The following is a 27,652-nucleotide window of genomic DNA, read 5'->3' on the forward strand; positions in this document are numbered from 1 at the left end:
GTAACGCTTACAAATCAAGCTGGGGCAAGAGTTAATTTGGATTTCTGGAAATAAGTGTTCCTAATTTAAAAACAAATTAAGTACAAAAATTGATCATAGTGCAAAACCAGTATAAAAATGCCTGCAAGGTAAATGGTGTGGCTCCAAACAGGTCTCTCAGAAATCCCAGGGAATGCTGAAAGCAAAAGGAGTGAGTCATAAGCACATGAGCCGAAGGAAGCCGAATACAAAATCATGCATCTCTGCTTAATTCCATCACATGATGAGTCCTGGGGCCCTTCATTTAATCGGAGAGCAGAGCGGCGGGGAAACTTCATTCTCACTTCTCAGTGGGGACCGGAGGAGTTACCGTGTGCAGGCACAGGGCGCTCCCTGCTCCCCTGAGCCAACACAAGGGCTCTAGCACCATGAGCCATGCTTGCCGCCACCTTGGACTCCTTCTCCTCGCCGAAGCGGTGCTGTGTGCTGCTGCCACACGTGAGTGCCTCCTTCACCCTGTTCCCTCTCCTTGCCCCTGCGGGTTCAATGTCCCGAGCTAGGGCAGTAAGAATGGCTGCTCCATGGTGGTGAAGTGCAGTGCAGGTGCAGTGGTTGCTGGAGGTGTGCTTGGGAAGCAGGAGGTGACAGCTAGCTCCACTTGGGTTGCCTGGCTCTGGGTAGAAATGTCACTTGAGCTGGAAAAATACTCCAAGATGTTCAGTTATTGATTCCCTGAGCTCCGCAGATACACAGCGCTTACCGGAGCTAAGCCTTGGCTCACTCCAACACATTTCTAGCAATAGCTCCCCATCTGAAGTGTGACTAGAAGGGCACATGTAGAATGGACTTCTCCCAGTTTGCTCAGCTCAGCTGTGGCTGGGAGAAGCCAGGTCAGAGGCACTGCTCCCCACTGGGATGCCCTGACCTGTGGATCCCCAAACTCGGGGAGCCCAGTCAAGGAATTAAATCCTAAAGCTACAGTGAGCAGGCACAGGGCTGGTCCTTTGCTTCTTTCTGGACTCTCAGCTTGACTCAAGTCTTAGGCTGAGTTCCTGAGTTCAGGGCTGGGATTCCAGAAATGGGATTTTAGGCTTAAATTACAGAATCTACAGTAAGGAAACTGAAGAAGTTAAAAGCTCAGGATCCATCTAGCCTTGTACCTGTTTCCAACAGGACACAGTAATAGACGTATAACCAGGCAAGCATATACTGGCATCTACTCAGGCCACTTTCCCAGCGCCAGAAGTGCCTCTGTCAGATGCAGAGTCATTGTATTTAGCAGTTTTTCCTGGACTTTTCTTCCACCCATTCATGCACTTGGGTTTTGATTGCAACTGTGTAAATTTTTGACACACACACAATATGCTGCCAGCAAGAAATTTCACACCTTAACTGTGCCTTGTGTGAAGAAATACCCTTTGTGTGCTTAGAACCTGTAACCTGCTGGTTTCATTTGATTCTCCTTAACTTCTGTACTTCCAGAAATAGTGACAAATTGCTCCTGCCTCCATGGCGTTCATTGTTCTGGCTTTGTATGCTGCTCTGTCACCCCTTCTCCAGGCTCAAGACACAGTCTATTTAGCTGTTCCTCATATAGAAACAATTCTAACCCTTTGTAGCATCCTCACCACCTATCTCTGAACTTTCTCAGTTTCCTTATACCCTGCTTGATCTGCAGAGAACAGAGCAGTGTACAATATTCAAGACATGAACATACATGGAATTTTACAATGCTGTAATGACAATTTCATCTTTGTTCTCTAACCTTTTCCTAGTTTTACAGCTGCCAACGAGCACTGCATTCAAAACTGTAAAGCTACAAGATCTTGCTTCTGAGTAGCAATAGCTAGTTCAGGGCCCCTTATTCTGTCAGTTACATTTAACTATGCTGAATATCATACAGCTTTATTCTTGAGTCATTGAACCTCTTAAGTCCTCCTCTCTACTAGTTTCAGATGCTTTCTTCAGCAGCTTAAATCTGTTTTCCAGATTATGAACATTAAAAATTATTTCAGCAATTGGGAAAACCGGACACTTATTCATAACCTCTGGCTCATATATCTTAATCAATTATTTATTCCTATGAATTCCTTCATTCTTACTCCATGGTAACACAGACCCTTTATGTGCCTTTACTGCGGGACCTCACCAAATGCTGTCTGGAACTCAAGCAGACAATAACAAGCAGGTCAGCTCTGCTCCCATGCTCTCTGGCTCCTTCAGAGTAATTCAAATACATTTGTGAGGAATGCACTGCTGTCATGGCATATCATATTAATGCACTGTATCTGTTAATTCTGTTCCTCACTGCTGTTTTTATAAGCTTCTCCAATTTGAGCCTCAAACTTTTTGTAATCCTCTAAATCTTCCCTGGAAGTGTTTTTAAACAGTTTTTAAACACTGTCATCACATTTGCCAACTTTTGTTTCTTGGCCACTAAAGCAGTTTTGAAACAAGATGTTACACGCTATGGTTAATAGCTCACTTATTTCACTCTTGAATAACGTCCATACTTTGTGAGCCATCCTATCTAGCCAACTTCTTCATTATTTTGGTTTGCTCTATTATTTTATTTTTCTTTTGTGCCAACACTTCATTTTGACAGAGATTCTCCATCATTGCAAAGAAAATTCTAGCACCAAAACCTCTTACACTCCTCTACTGTGAATGAAAATTTAAACTAATATACTTGACTTTCATGCTATCCCTGTATTATCCCTGAATGCTCCTTTTGTATCTACGTCTTCTTTTACCCCTACAGACTTTCTGGCAAGCTCTCCACTACTTTTGTATTTGAAAAAAAGATAATCAGTAAGTTTGATGGTCTTTAAGTTGTTCCTCAAATTCCTTTTTTTTTTTTTCTGTTCTGCTTTATTATGTTTCTCTACGTAACTTTAGAAAGCTCACATTATTTTCTGTCATCTTAGCTGGGCCATATCAGCCTTTTTACTTGTAATACACTTTCAACCTCTTTAGCTGGGTCATCTTTTTGTTGCTGTTGTTACAGCATTAGTTTTGTTCTCTTTGTCATGGCGAACACACTACCACAGGAAATGCTGAACTTCTTGTCTTTGCTACATTTTTCACCAGAATGAAAACCAGAATGAGAAGGAAAAAAGTCAATCAGAGTGTAAGAAAGATCTTTCTCCTATGATCACCTCACCAAAACTATTCTAGTAATCAGTTCCTTTGAGTGTAATATTAGTCTGTCTATTTTGAAGTGAATTGCTCTAATTTTGGTTATGACCAACATCTGTTCTTGAGTGGTTTTCATTGTTAAAGGAGAAATACATTAAAGCCTTTCATCCTTTAAATTCAGCAACTGAAAATCTTCAGTTCCATGTGTTAGAGAAACCAGTGCTGAAGCCTTTGCTCATCTGAAAAAATGTCATTGTCTTGTCCTGAAGCTTGTAAAATGTTTTATATTCGATTGAAATAAACAAAGCACATCAGGGAGGCACAGAAATGCCTGAGGAGCTTGTGATTTAGGAGCAGTGGCCACAATTATTACCAAAGCTGGACAAGAAAATGACTTATGAATTCAAGGCTTGTTGTTGAAGATTCAAAATCAAAAGCATTTATAAAATTAAAAGTGCTCCAGCTCTTGTGGATGAATCAAGCATTTGGGAAGAAAACAATGACAGAAATTATTTGATTTGACAAAGCCAAACCATTTTTATTTATTAAATTTTAGATAAAAATCAAAGAGAATGGGAAAAAGAAATTAGGAAAAGTCCCCAGTCACTTACTTTCAAATAAGATGGCATATTAATTTAATGACCTAAAAAAAACTTGATCAAGTGATTTAAGTGAGACTGTGGAGTGTTCCTGTAGGGCAAAAGACCATGGGAGAGTATGTCTGCATGCAAATTCTGTTCTCTTCCTTGAACCTTTTGGTCCTGGGGGAGAGAGCTACCAGCATCAGTTCAGAGTGACCACTGAGATGGGACTGGCCAAGGGGTGTCCTTCCTGCCCAGCAGAAATTTCACTGGGCAATGAAACATCAAGAGGAAGCAGCTCCTCTGCAGTGCTGTTTCTCTGGTTCTCCCTCGCAGTAAAATTAGGAGTCACATGCCCATAAAGATTGTGCTTAGACTGGCTACACCTGCCCTGTGCCCTTCCCAAAACTCGGAGGAATTCCAGCACAGCCAGTTATGTCACAGCGCACAGGGATATCCTTGCCCTTCTTACAGGTCTCTGCATTTTCCTTGAAGTGATCCAGCTCTTTGTTGTACTTGGGTATAAACCTCAGAAGCATTCAGCATCAGCTGCCTTTAAAACGAAGCCATGAAAAGCAGAAATCCCTTGATGTTGTGACTGAATGGCACACCCAGCAGTTACTTGATTAACATGACAGAGTTGTTTAAAGCCTCCAGGCATTTATGGGACTCTGCCTATGAGCCTACTTAGGAACATCTTTTTATGGCATCCTATAGTTGTTGACATGTTCCAACAGGTTACTTGGCTATTTACTTTGCTTTTCATTATGTGTACTTTGTCACAGAAAAAGGGATCCTAGAAGGCCTGGGAAAAGCTTGAGTCCGTCATTTGTAGTAATATGAGAAGAAAGAGGCTATTAAAGTGATTTAATATCTGAGCCATTTTAAAGTAATAGGCATAAAGTTAATATGTTTTTGTTGTTGTATTATAAACACATTGAATTTACTATTCAGCTCTAAATTTCCTTTTCTGGGAATACCAGCTTCTGTTACAATTGATTCCACCCCTCCCACCCAACCAACCAGCCAGCCAACTCACCAAAGCAGCTTCACTGGGTCAAAGTTAATTCCTGGCATAATTTCCACTAGAGCATAACTCAGATACTGAGTGAATTTATCCTGTTAGCATTTTACTCATATCATTACCAGGCAAGCACAAAGCCATCAGCAATCAAGCAATATCTGTACAACCAGCCTGATTGTTGCAGGGTTATGTCCATTCATACAAGCAATTGCTCTGATACAGTCAAAACATTTTAGACTTTTTTATTCTTTCTCTGGAAAGCTTGCAATAGTGCAAGTAAAAACGTGTCAGTCTGACAATGGCAGAATTGTCTTTATGTTGGTTATAGTTGATATATTTATAGCTGCAATGATAAAACTCTGTAACTTTCTACTGGTGAAGAGTTTTCTAATCAGAACAAGACTATAGTCATTATATGAAAGCTGTTCAGCATAAGAGCAATGCCTTTTAGAGTGGTAGGGAAAATGCTATTACATGGCATGTTCATTTCTCTCTCCAGGATTTCAAGATGTGCTGAGCCAGGGAAGTACTTCTACTGTCACATCCTACAGGAAGCTACAAGGCTGGTCTAGTGATCAAAATAAATGGAATGAAAAGCTTTATCCTTTCTGGAAAGAAGGAGATCCCAGATGGAAGGACTGCTGGAAAGGTGATTGCACATATGCATTTCAAAGACACAGAAAATTGGCCAGAAAATCCACCTCACTGAAGTGGGCAGGTGCTATAGTGCTTTTTCATTGGGGCAGTATCCATCACTGCTGCAAGGAATAGCAGATTAGAGACAACTGGCTTTGATACCATTCCCAGGGCATTTTCTGAGGAAGCAGTACAGTGAGTTGTACAGTATTACAGGAAATGACTTCCCATGACTCATAGCCCAGACATTAATATTTATGAAGTATTGATGGCTCTAGGACAATCCATTACTTGAAATATGCCCTAGAGGACCGGTAGCTTCAACTGCTACCTTGGTAGGGCATTGTGAGCTTTAGCTTGATGACTTTGACGAAGACCCTGTTCATCATCACCTGGTTTGAGCTGAGGTCTAAAGGCTGTGTCTCTGGAGAGAAACAAAAATATTCTCCTTTGACCCCCATGGATAAAACCCCATATTCTTAGCTGTCAGAAGGAAACTGGTGACAGACCACTAAGTAATGTGAACAGACATGGTGAGTCCCTCTGATTGTTCTAAGTTGGGGTTCAGATAAGAGTGCAAGTGACTTAGAAGCACAAACCCCCTTAGAAACAGAGGATGCAATAAAGCTTTTCTAATGTAAATTGCGCACAGCTGAAGGTAGCTGCTGCTGTGATGCATCTTTTACTGCAGCGAAGACCAATTTTCTTTTCTACAGGCGGACGGGTAACAGTCAAATTGGACACTGACAGCCCAGCACTGGTAGGATCCAACGTGACTTTTGTTGTGACTCTCCAGTTTCCCAAGTGCCAGAAAGAAGATAATCATGGCAACATAGTATATGAGAGAAACTGTACCCAGGGTAGGTAACTGCAATCTCCCTGCACTGTGCATGTGTCTGACTTTGCTGCTGATGTGAACAGGTCATGAATCCTTGAAAACATCACAGGTATACACTGTGACATGCCATGTCACTTTTAACTGGTAACTACACTTGTGTCTAACCTGTGCCACACCAGCTTCTCTCCTCAAAAGATTGCTATGGTATGTTTACTGTTCTGTACCCACTATATATAATGACAACTAATTGAAGATTTGTCTTCACAAACCAGTGATACCAATTTTGCTCCCTAACAAAGCTGTTAACTGCTCTTCAACTCAGTCACAAGGTTGCACAGTCACACTGTGTTCTCTGAAATTTATAAAGCTGTCAATTTATACAGCTGATTTATTTATTTTTCCCAGTTGGGAATTGTAGAACACACTAACCATTATCTGCATCTTGAAAAACCCTCAGGAAAGAGTAAATCTCACATTCCCACATTTTAAGATTCAAAAACAAAGACAAAAATACAGAATTTAAAATTCAAGCAATCTTTTCATCAGAGAATCACCTTTTTCAGGTTATTTACCATCACACAGAGCAAAAAAACTATCATAATCCCAATGTTTGACGCTTCTGGATCTAGAGCAGAGCAGGCTGCTGCACTTTTCCTCCTCTGAATTCATAAATGTTCAACAAATTGTTTTACAGATCAAAATAGTTTCCATTTCAAGGCATGTCAGCAACTTTTTTTGTCAGCCTGAGTTCTACTTTTTGATTGCCTAATGTTTTGTTAACAGCTGACATCCATTCTCTACTTCAGATCTGTTGTGCTGTTTGAGGAAAGAAACTGCCTTCTCCTGATTAAGAAAGGAACTGAAAGTCATGTCTGAGTTATTTAAAGGTGCCATAGAAAACTTTTCTAGCAAAACAAAATCACTTCCTCACAGCACTTCCGCGGCTGCTATTGCTTTTCACCATTTTAGATTCTGCTTGCCAAAGGTTCAGGTAGCCCCATTAACTCTAGTAAAACGGTAGCATCCTGTGTAGTCAACAGCAAGTTTTGGGCAAGGAATTTCAAACTATCTGGCCCATGCGACATTAAAGTTTTTTAAGCTTCTAAATAAAATAATGCCAAGCCAGAATAATGATGTGTTTACATCAAAAAACAAAGCACAACTTTAGAAACACTGAATGTTTAAAACCTGTTGCTTAAGTGCAGTAAGTGCCATAAACTGGAGTGTCCACCTCCTGCTCCCTGCCTTTCTGCACACTTCTCATGTCCTATTTCTACACTTAGATTTTCCAGTTTCCCAGGATCAGCAAGTCTATGTCTACAACTGGACTGAATGGATTGACAACTGTGGCTGGGAAAACTGCACAAGCAACCACAGCCATAATGTATTCCCAGATGGGAGACCTTTCCCTCATTATCCTGGCTGGAGGAGAAGGAACTTTGTCTACGTGTTTCACACGTTTGGTTAGTACCCTAACACATCCCTTGGTTTGGCTGACTCTGCAAAGCTTATATTCATTCTGTATTCTGTAGCTCATTTGTCAAGTATGTTATTAGAAGTCCTTTAAAAAGGATTTCACACTCAAGTGGAGATCCCAAATTCATTCACCACTTTCCAGAGAGGCTGTCAGCTGCTTGGTCTGGAAATCATGGATTACCAGGAGATTCTCTTTAAATCTGCATTCACAGTACTACCACTGAAGAAAAGGAATTTCAGTAGTACCCAAAGATCCTTTTCTAGGAAAACAGAGGGTCTCAGCAGGTCAGTCAGATGATTTGTTGACCACTCACTGCCACTTCAAATCCTTAGCTTTAAGGAGACCATAGCATTGTGTATCTTCAGATTGGTTAAATGGTGCAGCACTTCTTGCCTCTGGGTAGGTGAAAACCGCCACTGACTGTGTGGTACTGATCTGGTTGCAGATGCCAATTTTCAGTGTTTCCAACTCCTGAGAATGTAACTGTTGGGCTATTCCTGCCATTGGCTACATACTAAATCTTAGTATCCTAAGTTAGCTTGGCTAAATCAGTACTATCATGAGTATCAGCACAAGTAGTAACAATAATAATGTCCCAAATTTTAGGTAGAGGTAATACCTACCTCAAGAGCTGTTACAAAGACAAATAAGCAAATGTACACAAAGGGCTCTAGGGTATGAAGAAAGAGGTATTATATCTTCTTGCTACACTGAAAGTGCAAACACAAGATCACTTAAAGTGCCTAAGAGGTAACAACATCCACTACATAATCCTAATGACTTAATGTAACAAAATTGCTTTGGAAAGATGCAGGTGCTAATTTTTCTTAGATTAGTGAAATTTGGGGCATCTTTCTGACACCTTAAAAAAACCCACATAAATAATGGGAGTAAACACATTGTAAAAGTATTCAGTCCTCCAAAACCCACCTGCCAAGTAACTGAAACACAATTCTAAACTATTCATTTTGTGTTAGACAATCCAAGATTCACGGAGGTACTGTTTCTCTTAAAACAACTTGTAGCTTGGCTGAAGGAGAAAACTTCATGTTGTGTTTCAGGTCAGTACTATCAGAGAACTGGACGATCTTCAGCAATGTTTTCAGTCAACACGGCAAATATCACTCTTGGCAAACATGTGATGGCAGTATCCATTTACAGGAGAGGGCACTCATCGTATGTTCCAATTGCAAGAGCAAGTGCCATTTATGTTGTGACAGGTGAGTGTGCCAGAATAAACTGTAATAAAATATTGGGGGTATTGTTTAGGTGTTAAAAGAATTCAGCACAAGCATTATCTGGCACAAAAAGAAGACAGTGGCCTGAGAAAGGTTTTTAATATGAAAGTGGAATCTCTGTTAAATTGCCTTGAGTAGTGTAATTGGTCTTTGTATCTAGCTCAGTTGTGACACCTCTACTTTGTAATGAAAAATTATTTATGAGAGGAAATGCAATCTTCCACAGATCCCTGGGATTCCTCATTTGTTTCTGGGTAACTGTTTCCTACTGACATTCTCTCCTCAGATCAATAAACCGAATTAAAGTAGAAACCCATGTTAAATATATTCATGTCTCACATTCTGACTGTTGCTGTTCAGGCACTTTGCTGCTGTTTGTTGTTTGCAGCCAGGTACGTATGCTTTAATTATTTACTTCCTTTTTTTCCCCCACTCCAGACAAAATTCCAGTATCTGTGAGTATGTTCCAAAAACATGACCGCAACATCTCAGACTCCATTTTTATCAAAGACTCGCCAATCACATTTGATGTGAGGATCCATGATCCCAGCTACTATCTTAATAATTCTGCCATCTCTTACAAGTGGAACTTTGGAGATGGAAGTGGCTTATTTGTAGCCAGCAGTCCTGTGGTGTCTCACACCTATACTCTGCAAGGAAACTTCACTCCAAATTTAACTGTCCAAGCCATCATACCTGTACCTTGTAAGCCAGTGACACCCACTGCACCACTGCCCACCTCAGCAGGTAAGAGTTTATTGAACAGCAATGATATTCAAAGTTATGCTAAAACTCTAAATTCTGATATTTTAGGTTCATATCATTAGAAGTTTTACTGTCATCAATGAAAGAGCTGCAAAGCTCTGCAAACCCTCTATAAATTGGTTTAGAGACAGAACCAACAAGCATAAACTCTACACTACACTTAATCTTAGCTGAAAGGCTGAGAAACGATTGGCACTGGAACAGGTTGCCCAAAGAAGTGGTAAATGCTCCATCCCTGTAAGCGTTCAAGGCCAGGTTGGATAGAACCTTGGGTGACATGGCCTAGTGTGAGGTATACCTGCCCATGGCAGGGGGGTTGGAACTGGATAATCTTAAGGTCTTTTCCAACCCAAACCATTCAATGATTCTACAAAACTCTTCTAAGATTCTACGGTAGGCATCACACATTTAACACTTGACACATCCAGTTCTACCACCACAGTGACAGCATATAAGGTCTTCATGTGGACATGCAGTACATATAGATTTGTTTTTATACCCTCTACCACATCAGGTCTAGTGGTTTTAGCCTTGCCTACTCAGAGTCATCCTCTGATGTAAGATGTAAATTTTAAGTGAGAAAGGTATTTCAGAACACTCTTCTAACCAGTTCCTTTCTGGTTTGTATTAACATCCACCCGAAACTAAATGAGATTGGATTAAACTAGAAAATAAACTTATTCATATTCCAAAAAATGGGACTTCCATGTAGCATTATCCCAGAACGGCTTTTCCACTTTAAATGTATGCACTATCACATTTCAAAATAACTTGCGTTATGTTCAGCATTGGTTTATCATCTCAGTGGTTTTAAGGTTTGCAAAAGGCCTGCAGATTCGGCCTGGGTAGTTATAAGACTATTCAACTGTAAATGTGGCTATATTTTTCAAATTTCAGAATTTTAACATGTGCTTTTACCAAAATGCTGAGTGAGAATGAAAAATGAATCGAAAGATATAATTTTCACCACTTCCCCTCTTCATTTTTCCACTAGATGTAATGTGGAGCAATGAGCAAATACCTTCTTTTAAAAAGAGCATTTTAAACCCTTTAAAGGCCTTTGGATTTCTTCTATAATTGATTTGGGAATTTTAAAGAAGAGTTTAATTATATCAAATCTTGCAGTCTCACTTTTACTTCACAGAGATGGCTCACTAGCAAGGTGGCTTTTAGAGTGAGGCTACCCTGGCTACCTCAGGGTTCTACAGCTGGGCACCTGTGTTTTCTTTAAGGCTGATTACCATGATCCCATACAGATACACACATGAATGCACAGCTGCAAACCAAAGTGACTAATGACCTAGGTAATGAATACAGTTGAGACATATAGCCATGCTCAGAATACCTCTAAGTAGAACTTGTTCTAAAGCCTTGCATCTATTCTTTCTCCTTCAACTCAACAGTAATGGCTGGAGCAGCTTCTAATGCAGACAATTCTACCTCTGTTGAGTCAATGGAAGATAATCCAGATGAAGGTTGCCATATTTACAGAAATGGATACTACAGAAGTGATATCTCTGTCGTAGGTAAGGATGTGAGTCAACACCTGAACAGAAGAATGGGGTTAACAACAATATATGGTAGAGATAATATTTATTTAGGCTCAATTTTATCAAATACGCAAGACCAACAATAAGATCCTTCTCTGGATGTAGCTGACATTTTAAGAGATTAATATACAGACAGCTAACTGGCTGACTTTGGTTTCTTTACACGCTCTGCCAAGACCTAATGGCAGAGATTATAGATCCTTGATTTCAGAGATGCGAGGCCAGGGCACTGGTCTGGATGCCTGCTGATGGCTCCCTCTATGCTACATATGGTGTTTCCAGGCACTCAGGCTGGAAAACAGCTGGTGGGGATGTGCACCATACCACTACTTTCTATATAATCAGCCTCTGAACCTGCCACACCTGAAAATACTAGCCTGGCGGGAGTCACATAAGGTTGAATTGACCTTGGCATGAACAAAAGTCACAGGTAGTGGTGCAGGGTAGTGGCTCAGTAAAACAAATAACTAAATAATAATAATGGAAAAATAAAATAGAGCAGAAAGCAACAGCCCCAAAGGGAAAGCACTGGAAAATCTCTCAGCTTTCAAACTGCTCAAGAGGAGTACTAAGTGAGGGAGAAATCTATGGAAAACAAGACCTGAACCAAGTATCAGCCAAACACTTGAGGTTCTGTACATACACACTTCAGAGCTTGTCATGTGTTCTACCACTGACATCTGTTTCCTCTCCCAGAGGGAATCCTTGAGGTAAATATTGTACAGATGATGAGCATCCAGATGAGAGAAAGTCAAGCTGAAAACTCACTGGTTGACTTTGTTGTTACCTGCCAAGGGAGGTAAGTGTGTGAATGAAACTGTCAGTTTTCCCTCTTTAATTAGGTGCTGGAACACAGCCTGTGCTTAGATACAGCTGCATGAACAAAAGCTGGGAACTGCAGTATTTCTATTTCTTGACTGGAACTAAAGATAATGCAAGTCTCATTTGTAAACTATGACAACAGGGTTTACTGCCAGGCTCTTAGGATTCAGAACAAATGTCAAACCTCAGTAAAAAAACCCTGAACTAGATAGCAGAGAGAAACAATTCTGTGTTTTCCTGGCCAAGACAAGATTTCAGCACTTACTGGAAAATGGGAAGCAGTCTACTGAAATTGGAAGGAAACTCTTTCTTTCTGTCTATGATTTTTTGACACTTAGAGTAAGTGGATGTGTCCAAGCAATTTCTTGGATAGGAAAACGTTGCACTAATATTCCTAGCTTCTAGAAGGGGATTATTTTTGAGAGGACTGAGAAGTACAAGAATCATCTTGGTAATGCAACTGGATAACAATTAACCACTCATAAGTTAGCGTTTACTTTTTTGGCACATGATACTATATATAAGAATCCGCATTCCTTTCTCTGTGTATTAAAGGTAACAGATTTTATAAGCTGATTTGAGGCAGGTAATTCTATGATCTCCATAAAATGCTAAATGATATGTAAACCAAACAGAGAGGGTGGTGAGGCACTGGAATGCGTTGCCCAGGGAGGCTGTGAATGCTCCATCCCTGGTGGTGTTCAAGGCCAGGCTGGATGAGGCCTTGGGTGGCATGGTTTAGTGTGGGGTGTCCCTGCCCATGGCAGGGGGGTTGGAACTTGATGATCTTAAGGTCCTTTCCAACCCTGACTATTCTATGATTCTATGATTTTATAGATTGCATATATGCATTTTATAGAAAATCCACAGATATGTATATATATACAATGTACAGGTATGTATAAAATAAATACATAATATATTTAATAAAACACTCTTAAATCACTATAGTGCCACTCATTTCAGTAAAAATACACCAGCATAAAATTGGGGCATAAGTGCAATGTGTCTATAAACTGGGCTAAGGTCATTCCACGAATGTAATGTATTCCTCTCTCTTCCCATTCCAGTCTCCCCACAGATGTCTGCACAGTAGTTTCTGACCCCACATGTCAGGTGTCCAAGTCTGTGGTATGCGACCCCATCACCATCACTGATGAATGCTTACTCACCATCAGGAGAGCTTTTGAGGAACCTGGAACATACTGTATAAACATCACCTTGGGGGATGACACAAGTCAAGCTCTTACCAGCGCGCTGATTTCTGTAAATGGAGGTGAGTCCACACAGAGCAGATGCAGGTCATCTGTGAATAGCTTCTGCTCGTGGTTATTTCCCTACAGGGGAAAAAAGCACAGGAATTTATATGGGGGTTTTATTATACCTGGAGGCCTCAGCTGAGACTGCACCAGCTTTTGAGAGAGTCCATGCAAAGATAAAGACACAGTTATTTCCCTATGGGAATTTTAGATACTAGAACTTGGCTTCACTGATGTTTACAATCCAGTGAGTACAGTAATTATACAAATCCTTCAGTATCACAGACTATAAACAGTTCTTAAGCCATAACTTATTTTTCCACAGAATAATTCTGTTGAGCAGAAAAGCAGGTAGGGGCACGCCAGCCAGCCTACTCCACACATGGAGAAATAAGAGAAACAGCGAGGAATTCAGCTCACTTGAGACGGAGTCAGTCTGTAGCTGAGCTGGCTGCCTTGAGTCCTCTGTGTAGCCCATTAACCTTGACCAGGTTTCTATTTCTACATGAGGAAAAGATGAATCAGGTTCTGGGAAGACTGTGTACAATTTGTCCACGATAACTATTTCAGAACAGGAGGTTTCCCTTTGGCTGGATGAGTATCACTATGTCTTGCTCATGATTATCCAAGCAGTCTTTAACAGAACCAGGTATTAAACTCAGCCTCAGTCAGAAGTCTAAATGATCATGCTGTCTCTCTGCTCACATTCCATTCCCCTCCTGACCTCCCACTACAATGTCCTAGTGACTCTTCCGAACTCTTTAATAACTATCAGCTAAGCAACTGACCCTTTGCCACAGTAGCTTTGGCTGATTTTATTTAATCTAGGTATAAATTTAGTTGTACCAAAATCAATTTGTGATGACTAAGGCACAATGCCTGACCTATAAATGCATTCCAGCTCCTACAGATGACAATCAGCATGCAGCAGGATTTTTCAGAACTGTATTCACAGAAGCTAACTTTAGCCTAACAAGGCTGGTTTTCTTAGGTTTCCTCCAGAAGGCACAGCTAAGTTGCACTTTGGGGCTTCCGCTATAGTCAAAGCAGAATTAGGATCTATGAGAGGTTGCTGATTTGAGCCATCTTCTGAGGGAGCCCATCTAATGTTTGCAAACATTTCTCATGTGCCACAATTTTCCACTCAGTTCAAGAGAAAGCAAGTATTTATGAATTTCTGGAAATCCCATTATCTGGTGCTTGAGTATTTGGTGCCTAAACATCTGGCCCTTGAAATTTGGCATGACTGTGCCTGGGTTACACAGGCATTGCACAAAACATCCGCACTTAACTTGCTTAAGCTGCTATTGAATGAGTTGAAGTTCTATGATTTAGACCCATCCCATCAGTATGTGTTGCTTTGAAAACTAGTCCAAGAACCTACCTTATTAATAAAGGTAAATTCCTTTCGTCAAACTCTCAGCTAAAATACTGTGTAAACCAGGAATGAAGTCAAGACTTCACAAAGAATTGTATCAACAAACTGGGAAATACATGAGGCACATGTACCAAGTAAATGGTAAACCTGATTTGATATCTTGATTTTAATAAACAGCAATTATAAATTAATAACTGAAAAGGGAAGCTGACATGCACCTCTAGGATACTCCATTGTATAAACACTGTTGTTAATATGAGGACCAAGATGTGTCTCAGTGTGTGTAAATTCAATAAAGGTACAGTCTGCGGACTGGAAAACTAAGATATTTAGCAGAACTTAAAAAATACTTGTAATGATTTGGCTTCTTCCATTAGATATGATGCAATTAGGAGTAGATGTGGGTGAAATGGTTGATGGCAAATCAGAAAGCAGACTTCAATAACTGGCAGAGTTCTAAGTTCAGTTCCTGAAATGAGCACTTTAAGAAAGCAGAGCCCTCAGCTCTTGGATAAGGTAAATAAGCTTAAGTCCATAAGGCTCTCAGCCACACTCTGCCATCTTAGCATATAGGACTGCAACAAACAGTAACATTTAAGAAACCCCTTTCTTATTCCCTTTCCCCTGGTCATCACCTCCAAGAGAAAACTGAAGCTGATTCTAACATTAAAGCTCATGAAAAGACTGCATCTCCCATATTCTCAGTGTAAATGTTTCCCTAGCATAGCACTGGTAAGGAACAAATTAGCCTCACCTTGTGGGGTGCCAGCAAGACTCTTCATTATCTTCCATGCTGGAAGGGCAGCCATGTGTCTCAACTCATATGGGAAAAGCCTAACTCACTGGCAAAGCCTAACTCACACTGGTGGAACTCAGAATTAAACCAATTAGGCTGTGAAAGCACCACCTCCTGCCAAAGTCACTGACCTCCAATGTTTGGCATATTAGAAGTATTAAGTGTACTTCAGTCTGTACAGCAATCAGATTTTGTAAAGAAAACATCACTTTGACTTATTTCACTGTAAAAAACAGGCTTGTTTTTAATCAAACTACTTTCTGAACTCTAGGATCATCATCAGGAAAAACAGAAGGTGTCTTTATCTTCCTTGGTGTGCTGGCAGTATTGGCCACCATTGGGGCTTTTGTCCTTTACAAGTAAGTTGCTAGTTTCTGATGTTAAAAACAGTTCAAGCAACTGTCAAAAATACTAGTTTAAATTAACAAAACTAACAAATTTGCATTAGCTATATTCTTGTTTCTTTTTTATTGTGATTCACAAATATTATGGTAAATATTCAAGAAAATGAGATTACAGGATTAAGCCACAAAACCATTGGAAAATATGCAAATGTTCAAGACTTCCACAGGAAATTACATTGTGCTTATAAGCACAAACAGTAATACTAGGAGGCCTGGGAACTGCATGTAAGCAACAAGCAAACTCAAACTGCATGATGTGATGCATATATGCAGCAAGACCTAGCAAACAGAAGTCTAATTTAGCTCTAAAACTCTTAGAAGAAGTCTTTGTTAATGACTGACAGACCAAGAACTAATCATCAAAATTCTCCATTAAATTGAAAGATTCTTTGGGGAAAGGGTGCTGGGCATGCCAGGAAAGTAGTTAACAAAAGCACATGTTCCTGCATTATGAGCCTGGATGTTTCTCATGAAACTATGACTGCACCAAGATTCACCCTTTGCAGTCAATGGTGAGAAAGAAACACCTCCACAGAGCAACAGAGCCTTCTCATTAACCAAGCCTTAGTCACCACTGCTGACTGTTAACCATTAGATGGGGCTGAAAAGGGAAGGAGGAGAGAGAATATGTCTGTCATGAATACATGATTCTCTTATACATTGGCCGCATGCTAAATGTGGATTTTCATTTAAACATCTTTCAGCAACTAACTGTGCATTCGTTGCAGGAGGTACAAGCAATACAAGCCTATTGAGAGAAGCACAGGACAAGCAGACAACCATGAGGGACTAGCTGCTTACTTCAGCAATTTCAAAGCAATTTTCTTCCCTAGTAGCACTGAGAAAAATCCTCTGCTGAAAAGCAAAGCAGGCATTGTTTAAGCCTTTAGTCTAACACTGGTTAGGTTACATATAGAACTCATACCTGAACTGTACTTTGATGGGTTTTTCTTATTGTTATTAAAAAACCAGGGGTAAGGTGAAAGCACATATAGATGGAATGTTAACTTTTTGGGGCTTGGTGCAATTAGAAACACTAAAATAGTCCTTTGCAGAAAACAAGGATATAGTTTTGAGCACTTGCTGTTCTTGCTTGTGATCTAGGATATAGTGTTCTGAATCATCCCATACCCTTTATCTAGGTTTTCTTACTTCTAGGTTAATTAGCTGCAAAAGTGATCAGATCCACAATCTGGAGATGGGAAAAATGGGCTAATTAAACAAACAATCCAACCTTGTAAATAGTTACTTCTTAAACAGACAGTCTCTTAGAGCTGCTGACTGCCTTAGCAGGATTCATGCCTTTGCTAGAAAGAAATATTAAAACAGACACAGGGGGCAAGGATGTGTTATGCCTGTGGAATGAAACGTGCCATGGCCTATTCCCAGGCATTGCCACTGAACTGCTGACACTGTTACACTGTTTAGGAGGTCCTAGCATAGTCTTGCTCCATGTGAGCTAGCTCCCCACCAAGCAAACCCCAGATTCTGGGAACCACCAGAGGCACTGTACCCCACCAGGAGTTTGGCAGCAACCACCCTGTTTTGCAGGGTTCAACAGCATGGATGGAGCCCATTACATGCCAGTTGGCCTCAGTGCCAGAAAATAGGGCTGGACACATTTAGTTTCCTAATGGACATGTCTACCAGTGCACAAATCTCACTATAAACTAGACCACACATACTCAAGCAACAAGATGAGGCCCATGTGCTGGGCTCTCCCTGTTTTAACTTGTACTCTGAGTCCCATGTATGATCCTTAGATGCAATTGCTGATGCTGCCTTTTGTTTCTTTGCTTCTGTTGGCCTTGAGACACCGAACTGGCACTGCTGTTCCCCAGAGGGCAGGTATGTGCTCCATGTACAAAGGTCAGCAGAATGAGGATTCTAGCAGGAAGGGGAAGCATCCAATTCCCTTTTCCCCTTCTCTTTTAATTTCTCTCTCTCCTGTCTTCTCTCTCCTCTGTCTTCAATCACTTAAATAAACGAAAACCCCAATATAAACAAAACACTACACTCCAGTTTCTGCTTTTGCATGATGCAAAAAGCTTAGGAAGTGTAAACTTCTGCAAAACCAATGTGCCTTCACTCTAGCTGCAGTTCTGAGTTAAGAAAACTCATGTTGAGGGATTTCCCAAGTAATCTGGTCTTCTACCCATACATGCTCATCATTCTGCATTGTGACATTTCACTGTGCAAGACCAGAAGGAAACTGCTGAAGGCTGGATTACTGAATGATAAGAAAAGAAGAGCATCTTACTTGTAGAGGGGAAGATGCTGCTAATAAGGTTTACTGAGATGATGAAACAGACCAAAAATGCTTTAAATAGTTGTCTGTAAGAGCTTTGCTGTTAATATTATAATCAAAACAAAGTTAATTGTCAACTGGGAGGGGCAAATGACCTTACACAATCCATTCCTAAACACTGAGTTCTTTGAAGATCTATACTTCAATACAATTAGCTTATTTACTTGCCACATCTCAATACATATTGTTCTTAGGTCCTCAGGCAATATATAAGCATAAACATATTTTCCTGGTATCTTAGCAGACCTGTCAAATACTCATCATTCTTAATCTCAATCTAGTATTCACCACCATTTTCCCAGTGCATGGACACCTTTTAATGACTTAAGGATATAAAAAAAATGCAGCTTCTATCATACCTGTGAGATTAGTTCTTCAGTTCTAAAATTCAACAGATTCTTTTATCATTTTGGTTCTCCAATTATTTATATTCTTTTCTGGCCATTTCAGTTATATTATTAACAGCACCACAGTCATCATTGTTCCATCTTCCTTCCACATAACACCCTATTGTCTAACCATAACTGAGCATTTAAAACCACTTTCTGACTTAAACAGAAAACACATTTCCTGCAAAAATTACTGCCCAAATGTTATGTCCTCTGTTATCAGCCAGACTGCTGACAGGAATTACTGTAATTTGTATTTGTTGTATTAGCTTGAGGCGGGACAGGGGTTTAGTGGAAAGCTTAAGATGACCTGTAATGCAGCATGAAAAAATTAAATCGGCCACAGCTATAATGCTACAGTCATGCTGATGCAGGCTACCACCGACCTAGGCTATGTGTAGAAAGCATCTTGTGTCGGTAAAACACTGCATGTTTGGAGCTCAGAGACATCTTAAGCTTTTGCATAGGAAACAGCTTTTGGGCATCCTTTAAGAACTTTATCCTTTAACCTAAGTATACAGAATAGCTTGCACTGTGTTCCTTTAAATATCATGTGGGAATATTGAATTTGTGTAATTTGATTTTGCCTTTTCAGCTGTAACTTCCATTTCCTACATCTTCACTTTTATACAATGGAATCTAACTGCTGTGTTGACAAATAAACCATCTAATGATTTTAAAGAGTACATTTCCTTTGTCTCAGGAAGAGATACTGTCAGATAAGCAACTTGATAAGTTGTCCAATTACCAATCAAAACAGTATCTACCTCCAGAAACACAACTAGATTTGCCTTAGTCTTAGCTCACTTACGAACACCTGGTACTATTGGTTAAATAGCCATTTTTGCAGCCTCCCCAGTACTCAGAGCAACACCACCACAAACCTGGGAAGGAGGAGACTTTCTTAACAACCAGATGACAGCTGAGAAACTCAGTTTCAAAACAGATTAGGATACAAGTGAACTTCATGTCCTTCAAAGGCAAGAACAGCTGTTAAAACAACAGATTTGTGAATGTCAGCAAATGTTACAAGACAGGTTTCAGGCACTCCCTCTGGAGGCATAACATCAAAAAAAGGACATCAAACATAGATGTACATCATCTTTAGAAAGAACATTGTTTCAAACATGTCACCAAGAGAAATGGAAATGTTAGCTGGCTAACATGTTTGCTAAAGATTACTTTGAAAATGAAGTACCATTTCAAACCACTTCTTTTGTTCCTCCCTCCTTTTCTTCTTGACCACTTTTTATAGCACACAATTAAGAGACGCATCAGATGCAACATTTTTTTTCTCACCAGAAGTATTTGTAAGCTGAAGACCAGCCCCTGAAGGAATTTGTAAGAGACATCCAGACACTGTGGCCTGTCAGCGTAATTTCAGTCTTGCATAGTTTAGTCAAATTTCCTTTGAAGCTAAAGCTTTATCACTATAGGTTTTACAATTCACACAATTATGCCTTTTAAGTCTTACTACTATCGTTTTACCATCATACTCAGTGAGGGAGGTAAAAGAGGCTGAACAGTAACTCTTTCATTTTACCGACAGTGTAAAAACCAGCATCTCTGGGGAAGGGGGTGGAGGGAAACACGTTTCACTCACTGTAAACACAAATGCGTGAACTTGCCTAGGTCATAGCCTTTTAACCCCTGACAACATCCTCCGAGGCAAAACAAATACAGCAACACTACTGCCCTGCACCCATGAACACTATGTGAGAACTATAAATGTAGAACACTTTCCCAGAGAAAATGTATCAATTTGAAACCAGCTGCACCCTTTTAGGTGCGCACAAGGCCTGAACTGGGATACGGCGATTGGGGTTCGTACGGCCGTACCCACGTTCTGCGTCTGCTCCTTTCCAGCTTCCCAACAAGCTGAGCGCTGGTTCCCCGTGTCCGGGTACCGGCCCTTCCCCTCGACCCTCCCATTTTACCGCCTCGTGGCTCTGACACCCTCAGAAAACACTGACGAGAGGCGCAAAACGGGGACGAGCCCGAGCCCGAGCCCGAGCCCGGGCCCCAGCCCGAGCCCGGGCCCGAGCCCGAGCCCGAGCCCCAGCCCCAGCCCCAGCCCCAGCCCCAGCCCCAGCCCCAGCCGTCCGCGGCCTGCAGCGGGTCCACAGGCACAGAACGGACAGCGACCCACCCCTCAATACACGCACTGCGCACCCAGCAGCGCTATCCGACCGACGTCAAGATGTGCCAATGAGAAGCGAGGGGCGTCACTCCGCTGTCCAATCGCTGAGCGGCATGAGGGGAAGGGGTGGGTCCCAGCCCCGGAGCGCGGCGGCGGGCATGTGGCGGGCGGTGGTGGCGGGATGCCGGGGGCTGCGGCCCGTCTCCGCTGCGGCGGGGGCTGCCCTCTGCCAGCAGCCGCCCCGCCGGGTGGCAGGGGCTCCCCGTGGGGGGTGCGCGCCGGCGCGGGGCGCGGCAGGCGGCGGCGGAGGAGGAGCTGGGGCGCTGGGGGCGGTGGCGGAGCGGCCTCAGGTGGCAGGTAGGGCGGCCTAGCCCGGGCGGTGGAGGGGCGAGCTGACGGGGTAAAGCAGGGGTGCGCGACACCGGACACAGTGCGTTTAACATCCCGCTAGGTTTATGGGTTTGGTTCTCTCGTGATTGTTTGGCTTCACTGATCTGGAGGTGTTTCAGGGGGCTGTCGCAGGCCAGCTCCTCATAGCGGGTGAGGGAGCGCGGGTGTCGAGAGGGCCCGCCCCTTATAGTAGGGCACTGCTCAAGGGCCCTCATAGCCTGTAACCCAGCGGGTGTTAAACTCTGGTTAACGCGATGTTGCGGCCTCCGTTGGAGGTAAGGCCCTGGCTTGTCAGGCCCAGGCATGGCTGTGAAGCGGAATGTAAATGGGGCCGCCGACCCGAAGGCCCTCATCTCTGCCCTGTGCTTTCCAGCTCTGTGAAATGGTGCCCTATGCTAAACGTAACGCCTCGGGATAAAGTAACTGGGACACACGGAATCTCATTCTGCATCTATGGGAGGATCCTGGGAGTGCCTGGTGCGATGGAATCGCTCTCACCTCAGCTGACACCACAGCGTTGGGGGTCACGTTTGTGCTGGACCAGCATTGCCTCCCAAGGCTCGCTATAAAGCAGGAAGTCAGCAGTTAACATAGACTGAGCCTGTGTGTGGATACATACAGGAACTTATGTGAGGGCAGTGATACCAAGTTGGAGGTGTGATTCTCTGATGTACACTAGCAAAAAAATTACCTGGTACAGAGAACAGTTATAGTAGCAGAATGGCTGGTTATGGGTATAAGCATTGTGTGCACAGAGCTGGTTTGTTGTTGTAACTGCTCTGCACATCTCTGGGCCAGATCTGACCATGGCATTCAGTGTGGTGGAGTGTGCCTGGGGTTGTTTAGACCATTCATTCCCTAAGTAGGCACTGGAGAATTCACATGTGGCTACCAGGCAAATATTTAACTTTTGTAACCACTGCATCTGGAGGAGCTGTGGCCACTGCTAATTTTCTGCATGTGTGACCACAGCAAAAGTTGAAAGAGTGCATGAGTCCCTAAGCTCAAAGGCCTTCATTTACAGAGATCTGATCCAGTTTCATATGCCTATTCATGCATGTAATTATATGTAGCTATTGTTCTTTTGCTTGGCTTTTTCTTTATATTGGTAAATATAAAGCTTGGCTTTGTGCTGATGCTTGGGCTGCACTAACGTTCACTTTATAGTGCAGGCATGCATTGCTGACAGATTCAAATTATGCCTTCAGTATGCACACAAGTCGCATCTACCTAATTAGGACAAATTAGAATTAAACGGATTTCATGGTGTGAACAGAAGGTAGTTGCACTAATTTACTAGTTTCTAAGCTGGCTTGCTTAAACTGTTGAAGGACTAAAGCTTTGTCTACAATATCATGATCCTTTGTGGCAGAAGAGAGTAGGGAAAAAGAAAAAGAAGTGGCTTTATTCAGGTGAAGAAAAAAAGTTCCTCAACACAGCATCACATCAGCTCCATTTTCAATATACTGATTTAATCTACTTACAGTTTGAGAGTAATTTCATCACCACGTGTAATCACAGGCCTGTTGACAAGCATTGTTCTGAAACGTTTTGACTTTTTTTCCTCTTGTTATAATAATGTCTGTTGAAGTAGTTGGGTTTCATTGGTTTTAATTGAGAAATAGCTCATGATAGCATTGACTCTTAAGTACTAACAACAAGAGATAAGTTACCTAAAAGAAACCCTGATGTTTGCTAACCGCTGTATCTAGTGGTAGTGTTACACACCAGAAGGGTGCTTAGTTCTCAACTTCAGTGGTTTTAAAACCGATTTTTAAAAATCTGAGGTTCGTGCTGCGTTGTCACTGTCAGACCAAACACGGCTTAGGCTGTAAATCACTCCATTGCCATTTGATATCTTCTGAAGTGATTGATTTTTGCAATTAGAAAGATAAATTGCCACTGTATTATTTTTTCTGTCTGTTCCAGATACCGTTCTTCCCAAGTTCAACATTGACTTTGTTGTAGCTCTGCTGAGGCAGGAAAATGCTAAAGACATCTGTGTCATCCACCTACCTCCAGAAGTCAAATACTGTGATTATTTCATAATCGTCAGCGGATCTTCAACACGACATCTCCATGCAATGGCACAGTACATGCTGAAAATGGTAAGACAGTGCCCCCTGCACTCTCTGGGGTTTTGGGAATGGTTTTAAATGCTGTGACAGGAACTTTCTCAGGATTGCACGTATAGAGGTGTACCAGACAAGATGAAACAAGTTATCCTTATGTCATTTAGTTCTGAATGCATCTAGCGACTGACAGTACTGGTTTTTCTGTAGTGCTACTACACAAAATGTAGAGAATATGTTTCAAAACCAGACTTCTCTGTATTTAGAGCAGTGATGATGTTAGCACAATTTGGTGGCTTGAACAAGAGTGATGTGAAATTTCCAAACTAAAATTCTGCCTCAAGAAAGCAGAAGTTGTATTAACATGATTTTTGAATGTACTAAATTTAAGTGATGAATAGGTACTCTGTTACTTGCATAACTTGCTAGCATTACATTGACAGCTTTCCATCTGCCCCAGACCAGGAGCTCTGCAAGGGCAGAGCTGCTGGGGAGACCTGGCATCCTCCTGGGCATCCTGAAACCTGGGAAGCCTGAGCAAGCACTCAGGAGTGGCCAAGCTTTTCTGGCTTTGAAAATTATCTAGGCAAAAAGTAAGCTGAACCTTAAGATGTAAAGTAGAGCAGGTGCTCAGGAGTGCTGGCAGGCAGCAGGCTAGCTTTACCATTACAGTACCTAAACCATTATGGTGATGCATGATCTACACTAAAAAGCAGAGGTGCTCATGTGTAGCATGAGGTCTTGCTTTCCTTGCAGTAACTTGTAAATAGCAAGGTCCCAGCTACTGCTTACCAGTTCCATCTGGTTTCATGTTAGAGGAAGAAACTAACACGACTTTCTTGTAATCTGTTCACCGTTACACAGCCTTTAAATACAAGGCTGAAGGAAGCTTGCAGTGGAGATATGCCTGTTTTTTAAATAGCTGATGGCAGTGCATGCAGCACTCTTTAGTATTTTAAGCAGACTTTCATGGAGTCTTTGACAGTTACCTGCTTTTGAGGACATCTCACAAGCTAACTGAAAGGAAGGTGAACTAGTTCTGAATTACATTTTAAAAGTTCTCCATTCTGGTTTGCAGACTGAGGCTGTCCTCCAGCAGCCAGCACTGTATGGGAAGGAGCAGGAATGGTGGGTGGCATTTTGTGAGAATTGCTTTTCCAGTAAAGTGGGACTCATTTGCTAGCCAGCCATGCTGTTACAACCTGTTACACTGTATCGTGTCTTTCCTGGCAAAAAGGATTGACAGCAGCCATGCAGTTTCAATCTGTGTGCTGGTTGTGGCCTTGTGCTGAAATAAATGTTTGGTTTAATAATTGTTTGTTTTTTAATTTCAGCTTGAAAAAAGTTTCAGTATTTGGTTTTGACTGCTTCAGCTAAAGTAGAAATTGGAATAAGGGAGCTCTGTGAAGATGCAGTTGACTTCACATTTTGTTTTCTATTGATGCTTCTTGTAAAGAAACAAGTAGGTTATGGCCAGATCTGAAAGTAACAATACTAAAGTGTCTAGTTGTCAAACTCCTTTAGGTCTGGGGGGGTGCCCAGGTGGGAGGAGCTGAGCCTCTGGGCTGTCATATATGAAGGCCACCATGTTGCACATGGGACAAACCACTTTGCTCTAGCTGAGCATTTGCAGTTGTGCTTTGAGCTCCCCCACACACAGAGTGGTTCATAGCTTGAAAACCTGTGTGCTGGTCATGCTTGCTCCCCATCTTGCAGTAAGTGTTGAGAGCATGTATTCAAGAGACAGGAGGTTTTTTTGAATGCCTTCCTCATGACATGGGTTGAAACTTGTTTTCTTCCCACATCCTTCCATCTGAGAAGAGGGCAAGCTTGGCATTTCCAGTTCTTCATCTTTAACTAGCCAATGTAAAAGGTATCTGAATGTGAAAAGTATCTGAAAGGAAATAAAATTAGTGGTAATGGCAGCCACAGGTAACTGAAAGGCTACTTTAATGCCAAGCAGTTGTATTCAATATTCATCTTGAGGAAAAAATGGGCACCTGTAAAATTCATGGATAGATATGGGAATTCTGAGTGTTAGGATTCTAGATTTGATACTAAATTCCACTGAGAAATCTGTACTTGTTTTCAAGTGCTGCAAGTGTTTTGGTTTGTTTGGGGATTTTTGTTTTGGATGCAGATCCCAAAGCTAACATGATTCTAATCCATTGAAGACTTAAGACGACTCTAGACAACTCAGCATGGTCAGTTTGTCTGTTAAGTTTGAGTGCTTTTAAGTAAATATTATGTATTTAATTTTCTGCTATTGTTTCTTCTCTCAGTACAAGTATCGCAAAGAAGAAAGCAACCCTCAGACTCGGATTGAAGGGAAAGAGACAGATGACTGGCTATGCATTGATTTTGGTAAATATTTGTGAATCTGACACATAGAAAGTTCTGCATGAGCTCTTTGTTGAAGGAAGCATCTCACTACGTGCCCTGATAGCTGTGGAGAGTTCACAGTACTCCGCTGTTTTGCAGTCCCAGTTGTTGCTTGAACTCATTGTGGTACTAAATAATTTTTCACTGAAGATCATTGGCACTGAGAAGAAAGCAGTAACTACTCTTCATGTGGCTAAAACAGCTCTTAATAAATTGAAGGTAACAGTGATGGAAACAGAAAGGCTACTGCAGGCAATTTTCTTGGATTTATGTAATCCCTCTTTGGATGAGTGGGGCTCTTTGCTTGCTGCCTTAAAGGTGACCTGTTGAACAAGACTTGTCCTCTGTCCAGATCATACCATGACATGTGGCAAAACATCAGTCCTAAGAAATTGAATTTAATTGTTTATTTTACAAACATGAAGCTCTCTACACAAACATAGAAGCCTGCATTTGGAAAGCATTTCTCCTTCACTGTGAGCTCTGCTTAAAAGCAAGCATGGGTGGGTGGAACACTGCAGCCAGTGACATTAAACCTTGGTTACGTTACTGTTAATGGGTTTTATAATTTAACTGAAAAGCAATTGAAATTTAAGGGCATAACCAGAAAAAACTGCATTAGAAGTATACTGGAATTAGTATTCTCTACTACTGTTTGCACAGGATTAATGAAAACCTGTAAGAAAAATCTTATTATGTCAAAGTCTGGACCTATTTCATTTAAAAACTACCTGAGAGGCGTGAGCAACACACCTAAGGAAATTCCCTTGGCTATAGCTCAATGTTATTGGTGATACAGGAAAGATGAAGGGCCATCAGGGGACTCTTCCAAGTAAAATTTCTTTTTACTTACTGCCTTCTGTCCCCTCGAAGTTGTAACTTCTTTGGTCTGGAGTCTTGTGAAAGCATTTTAATTTAAACCAGGGTGTTGCCCCTCTCATTCTCTTGGCTGTATTCTTAGAGTCTTTTAAAGGACTACCCAATTCCTAACACTGTTCAAGAACTGGAATCAGCGGTGTAAGAGGAGACCTCCATCAGCTGACCTGTTACGTCTAGCCAGAATGGGGTTGGAAGACTTGAGCTCTTTGTGCAGCTGGAAACATAGTAGTGCTTTACAGTTCACCTTAATTTATTGTGAATTTCTGTTCTGTGCAGGTAGCATAGTGGTGCATTTCATGCTGCCAGAGACACGAGAGGTTTATGAATTGGAGAAGCTATGGACTCTTGGTTCCTATGATGACCAGTTGGCACAGATGACTTCACAGTCACTGCCAGAAGACTTTATCTTTAGACTGACTCCGAACAACAGCGATCATCTGGAGAAAGAACTTCATACAGCTGTTGAGTGGAAAGAGAAATGAGTGTGCCTGCACGGGTCTGAGTGGCACATACAGGCTTCATTAGTGACTTAGCAGTCACTGCAGTTGATCAGTGCAAAACAGTCTATTTATTGAATGTACCTAGCTAAAGTTCTGAACAAGCTACAAATATGATCACTCGTAGTATCCTGGAGGTTGGAAAGGAAACCTTGATTCCAGCCATAAAATGTCAAAGAGGGAATCCTATCATAAGGGAGCTTCCTGGGGAGTCACTGTTGCAGTGGAATTTGCAGTGAGAAGAGCAGGGCAAAGAGCTGCTTAAGCTCCTTACCCTGAAACTCATGTTTAGCCTCTAGAGTAATTGCTTTTCTTTGAAAGGCCTGCTTGTAGAAGCAATGCAAGAAGACTTGAGGTATGCAAGATAAAACTATGTGAAATAGTACAGTTTAGATGAGGCTTCTGGTATTAAGCCATTTGCATCTGATCAAGATGAAGCAAGTCATGCTCTGCTCTGGAGGAGGAAAAACAGACTGGTGTTACTGAGCACATGAGCCGAGAGCAGCAGTGACAAATAAATGTGCCTTGAGTTAACAAAACAGTAAGTCAGTTTTTTCAGCCAAGGCCAATCTGGTTTTAATAACAGTAATAAAAAACCACAGCCCTGAAGAGCTTCAGTTCCTTGTCTTTATGTTAAAACATTCAGCTCATTCTAAGTGTGCAGCTGGCTCCTTTGCTGGTTTTCCTCTCACCTAGTTTCTGGAAAAGGA

General features: G+C 41.6%; 2 protein-coding genes across 2 annotated transcripts; both read left to right on the top strand.

Annotated features, from left to right (window-relative positions):
• Nucleotides 1-407: 407 nt before the first annotated feature.
• GPNMB (glycoprotein nmb) lies at nucleotides 408-16,767 on the top strand (the record flags this gene model as incomplete). Its single annotated transcript, XM_080611427.1, has 11 exons — nucleotides 408-477; nucleotides 5,222-5,371; nucleotides 6,075-6,218; nucleotides 7,480-7,659; nucleotides 8,735-8,893; nucleotides 9,350-9,658; nucleotides 11,080-11,202; nucleotides 11,923-12,025; nucleotides 13,119-13,324; nucleotides 15,753-15,840; nucleotides 16,614-16,767. The coding sequence occupies 11 exons, from the start codon at nucleotides 408-410 to the stop codon at nucleotides 16,765-16,767; spliced, it is 1,686 nt and encodes a 561-aa protein (XP_080467553.1).
• A 4,113-nt stretch (nucleotides 16,768-20,880) lies between these two features.
• Nucleotides 20,881-26,927, top strand: MALSU1 (mitochondrial assembly of ribosomal large subunit 1; the record flags this gene model as incomplete). The annotated part of the gene is made up of 4 exons (XM_080611282.1): nucleotides 20,881-21,079; nucleotides 23,042-23,220; nucleotides 25,467-25,548; nucleotides 26,722-26,927. 4 exons carry the CDS (start codon nucleotides 20,881-20,883, stop codon nucleotides 26,925-26,927), a joined length of 666 nt encoding a protein of 221 aa, XP_080467408.1.
• Nucleotides 26,928-27,652: the final 725 nt, after the last annotated feature.

This window comes from Psittacula echo, assembly GCF_963264785.1.
Source record: "Psittacula echo genome assembly, chromosome: 2".
NCBI classification, from domain to species: Eukaryota; Metazoa; Chordata; class Aves; order Psittaciformes; family Psittacidae; genus Psittacula; species Psittacula echo.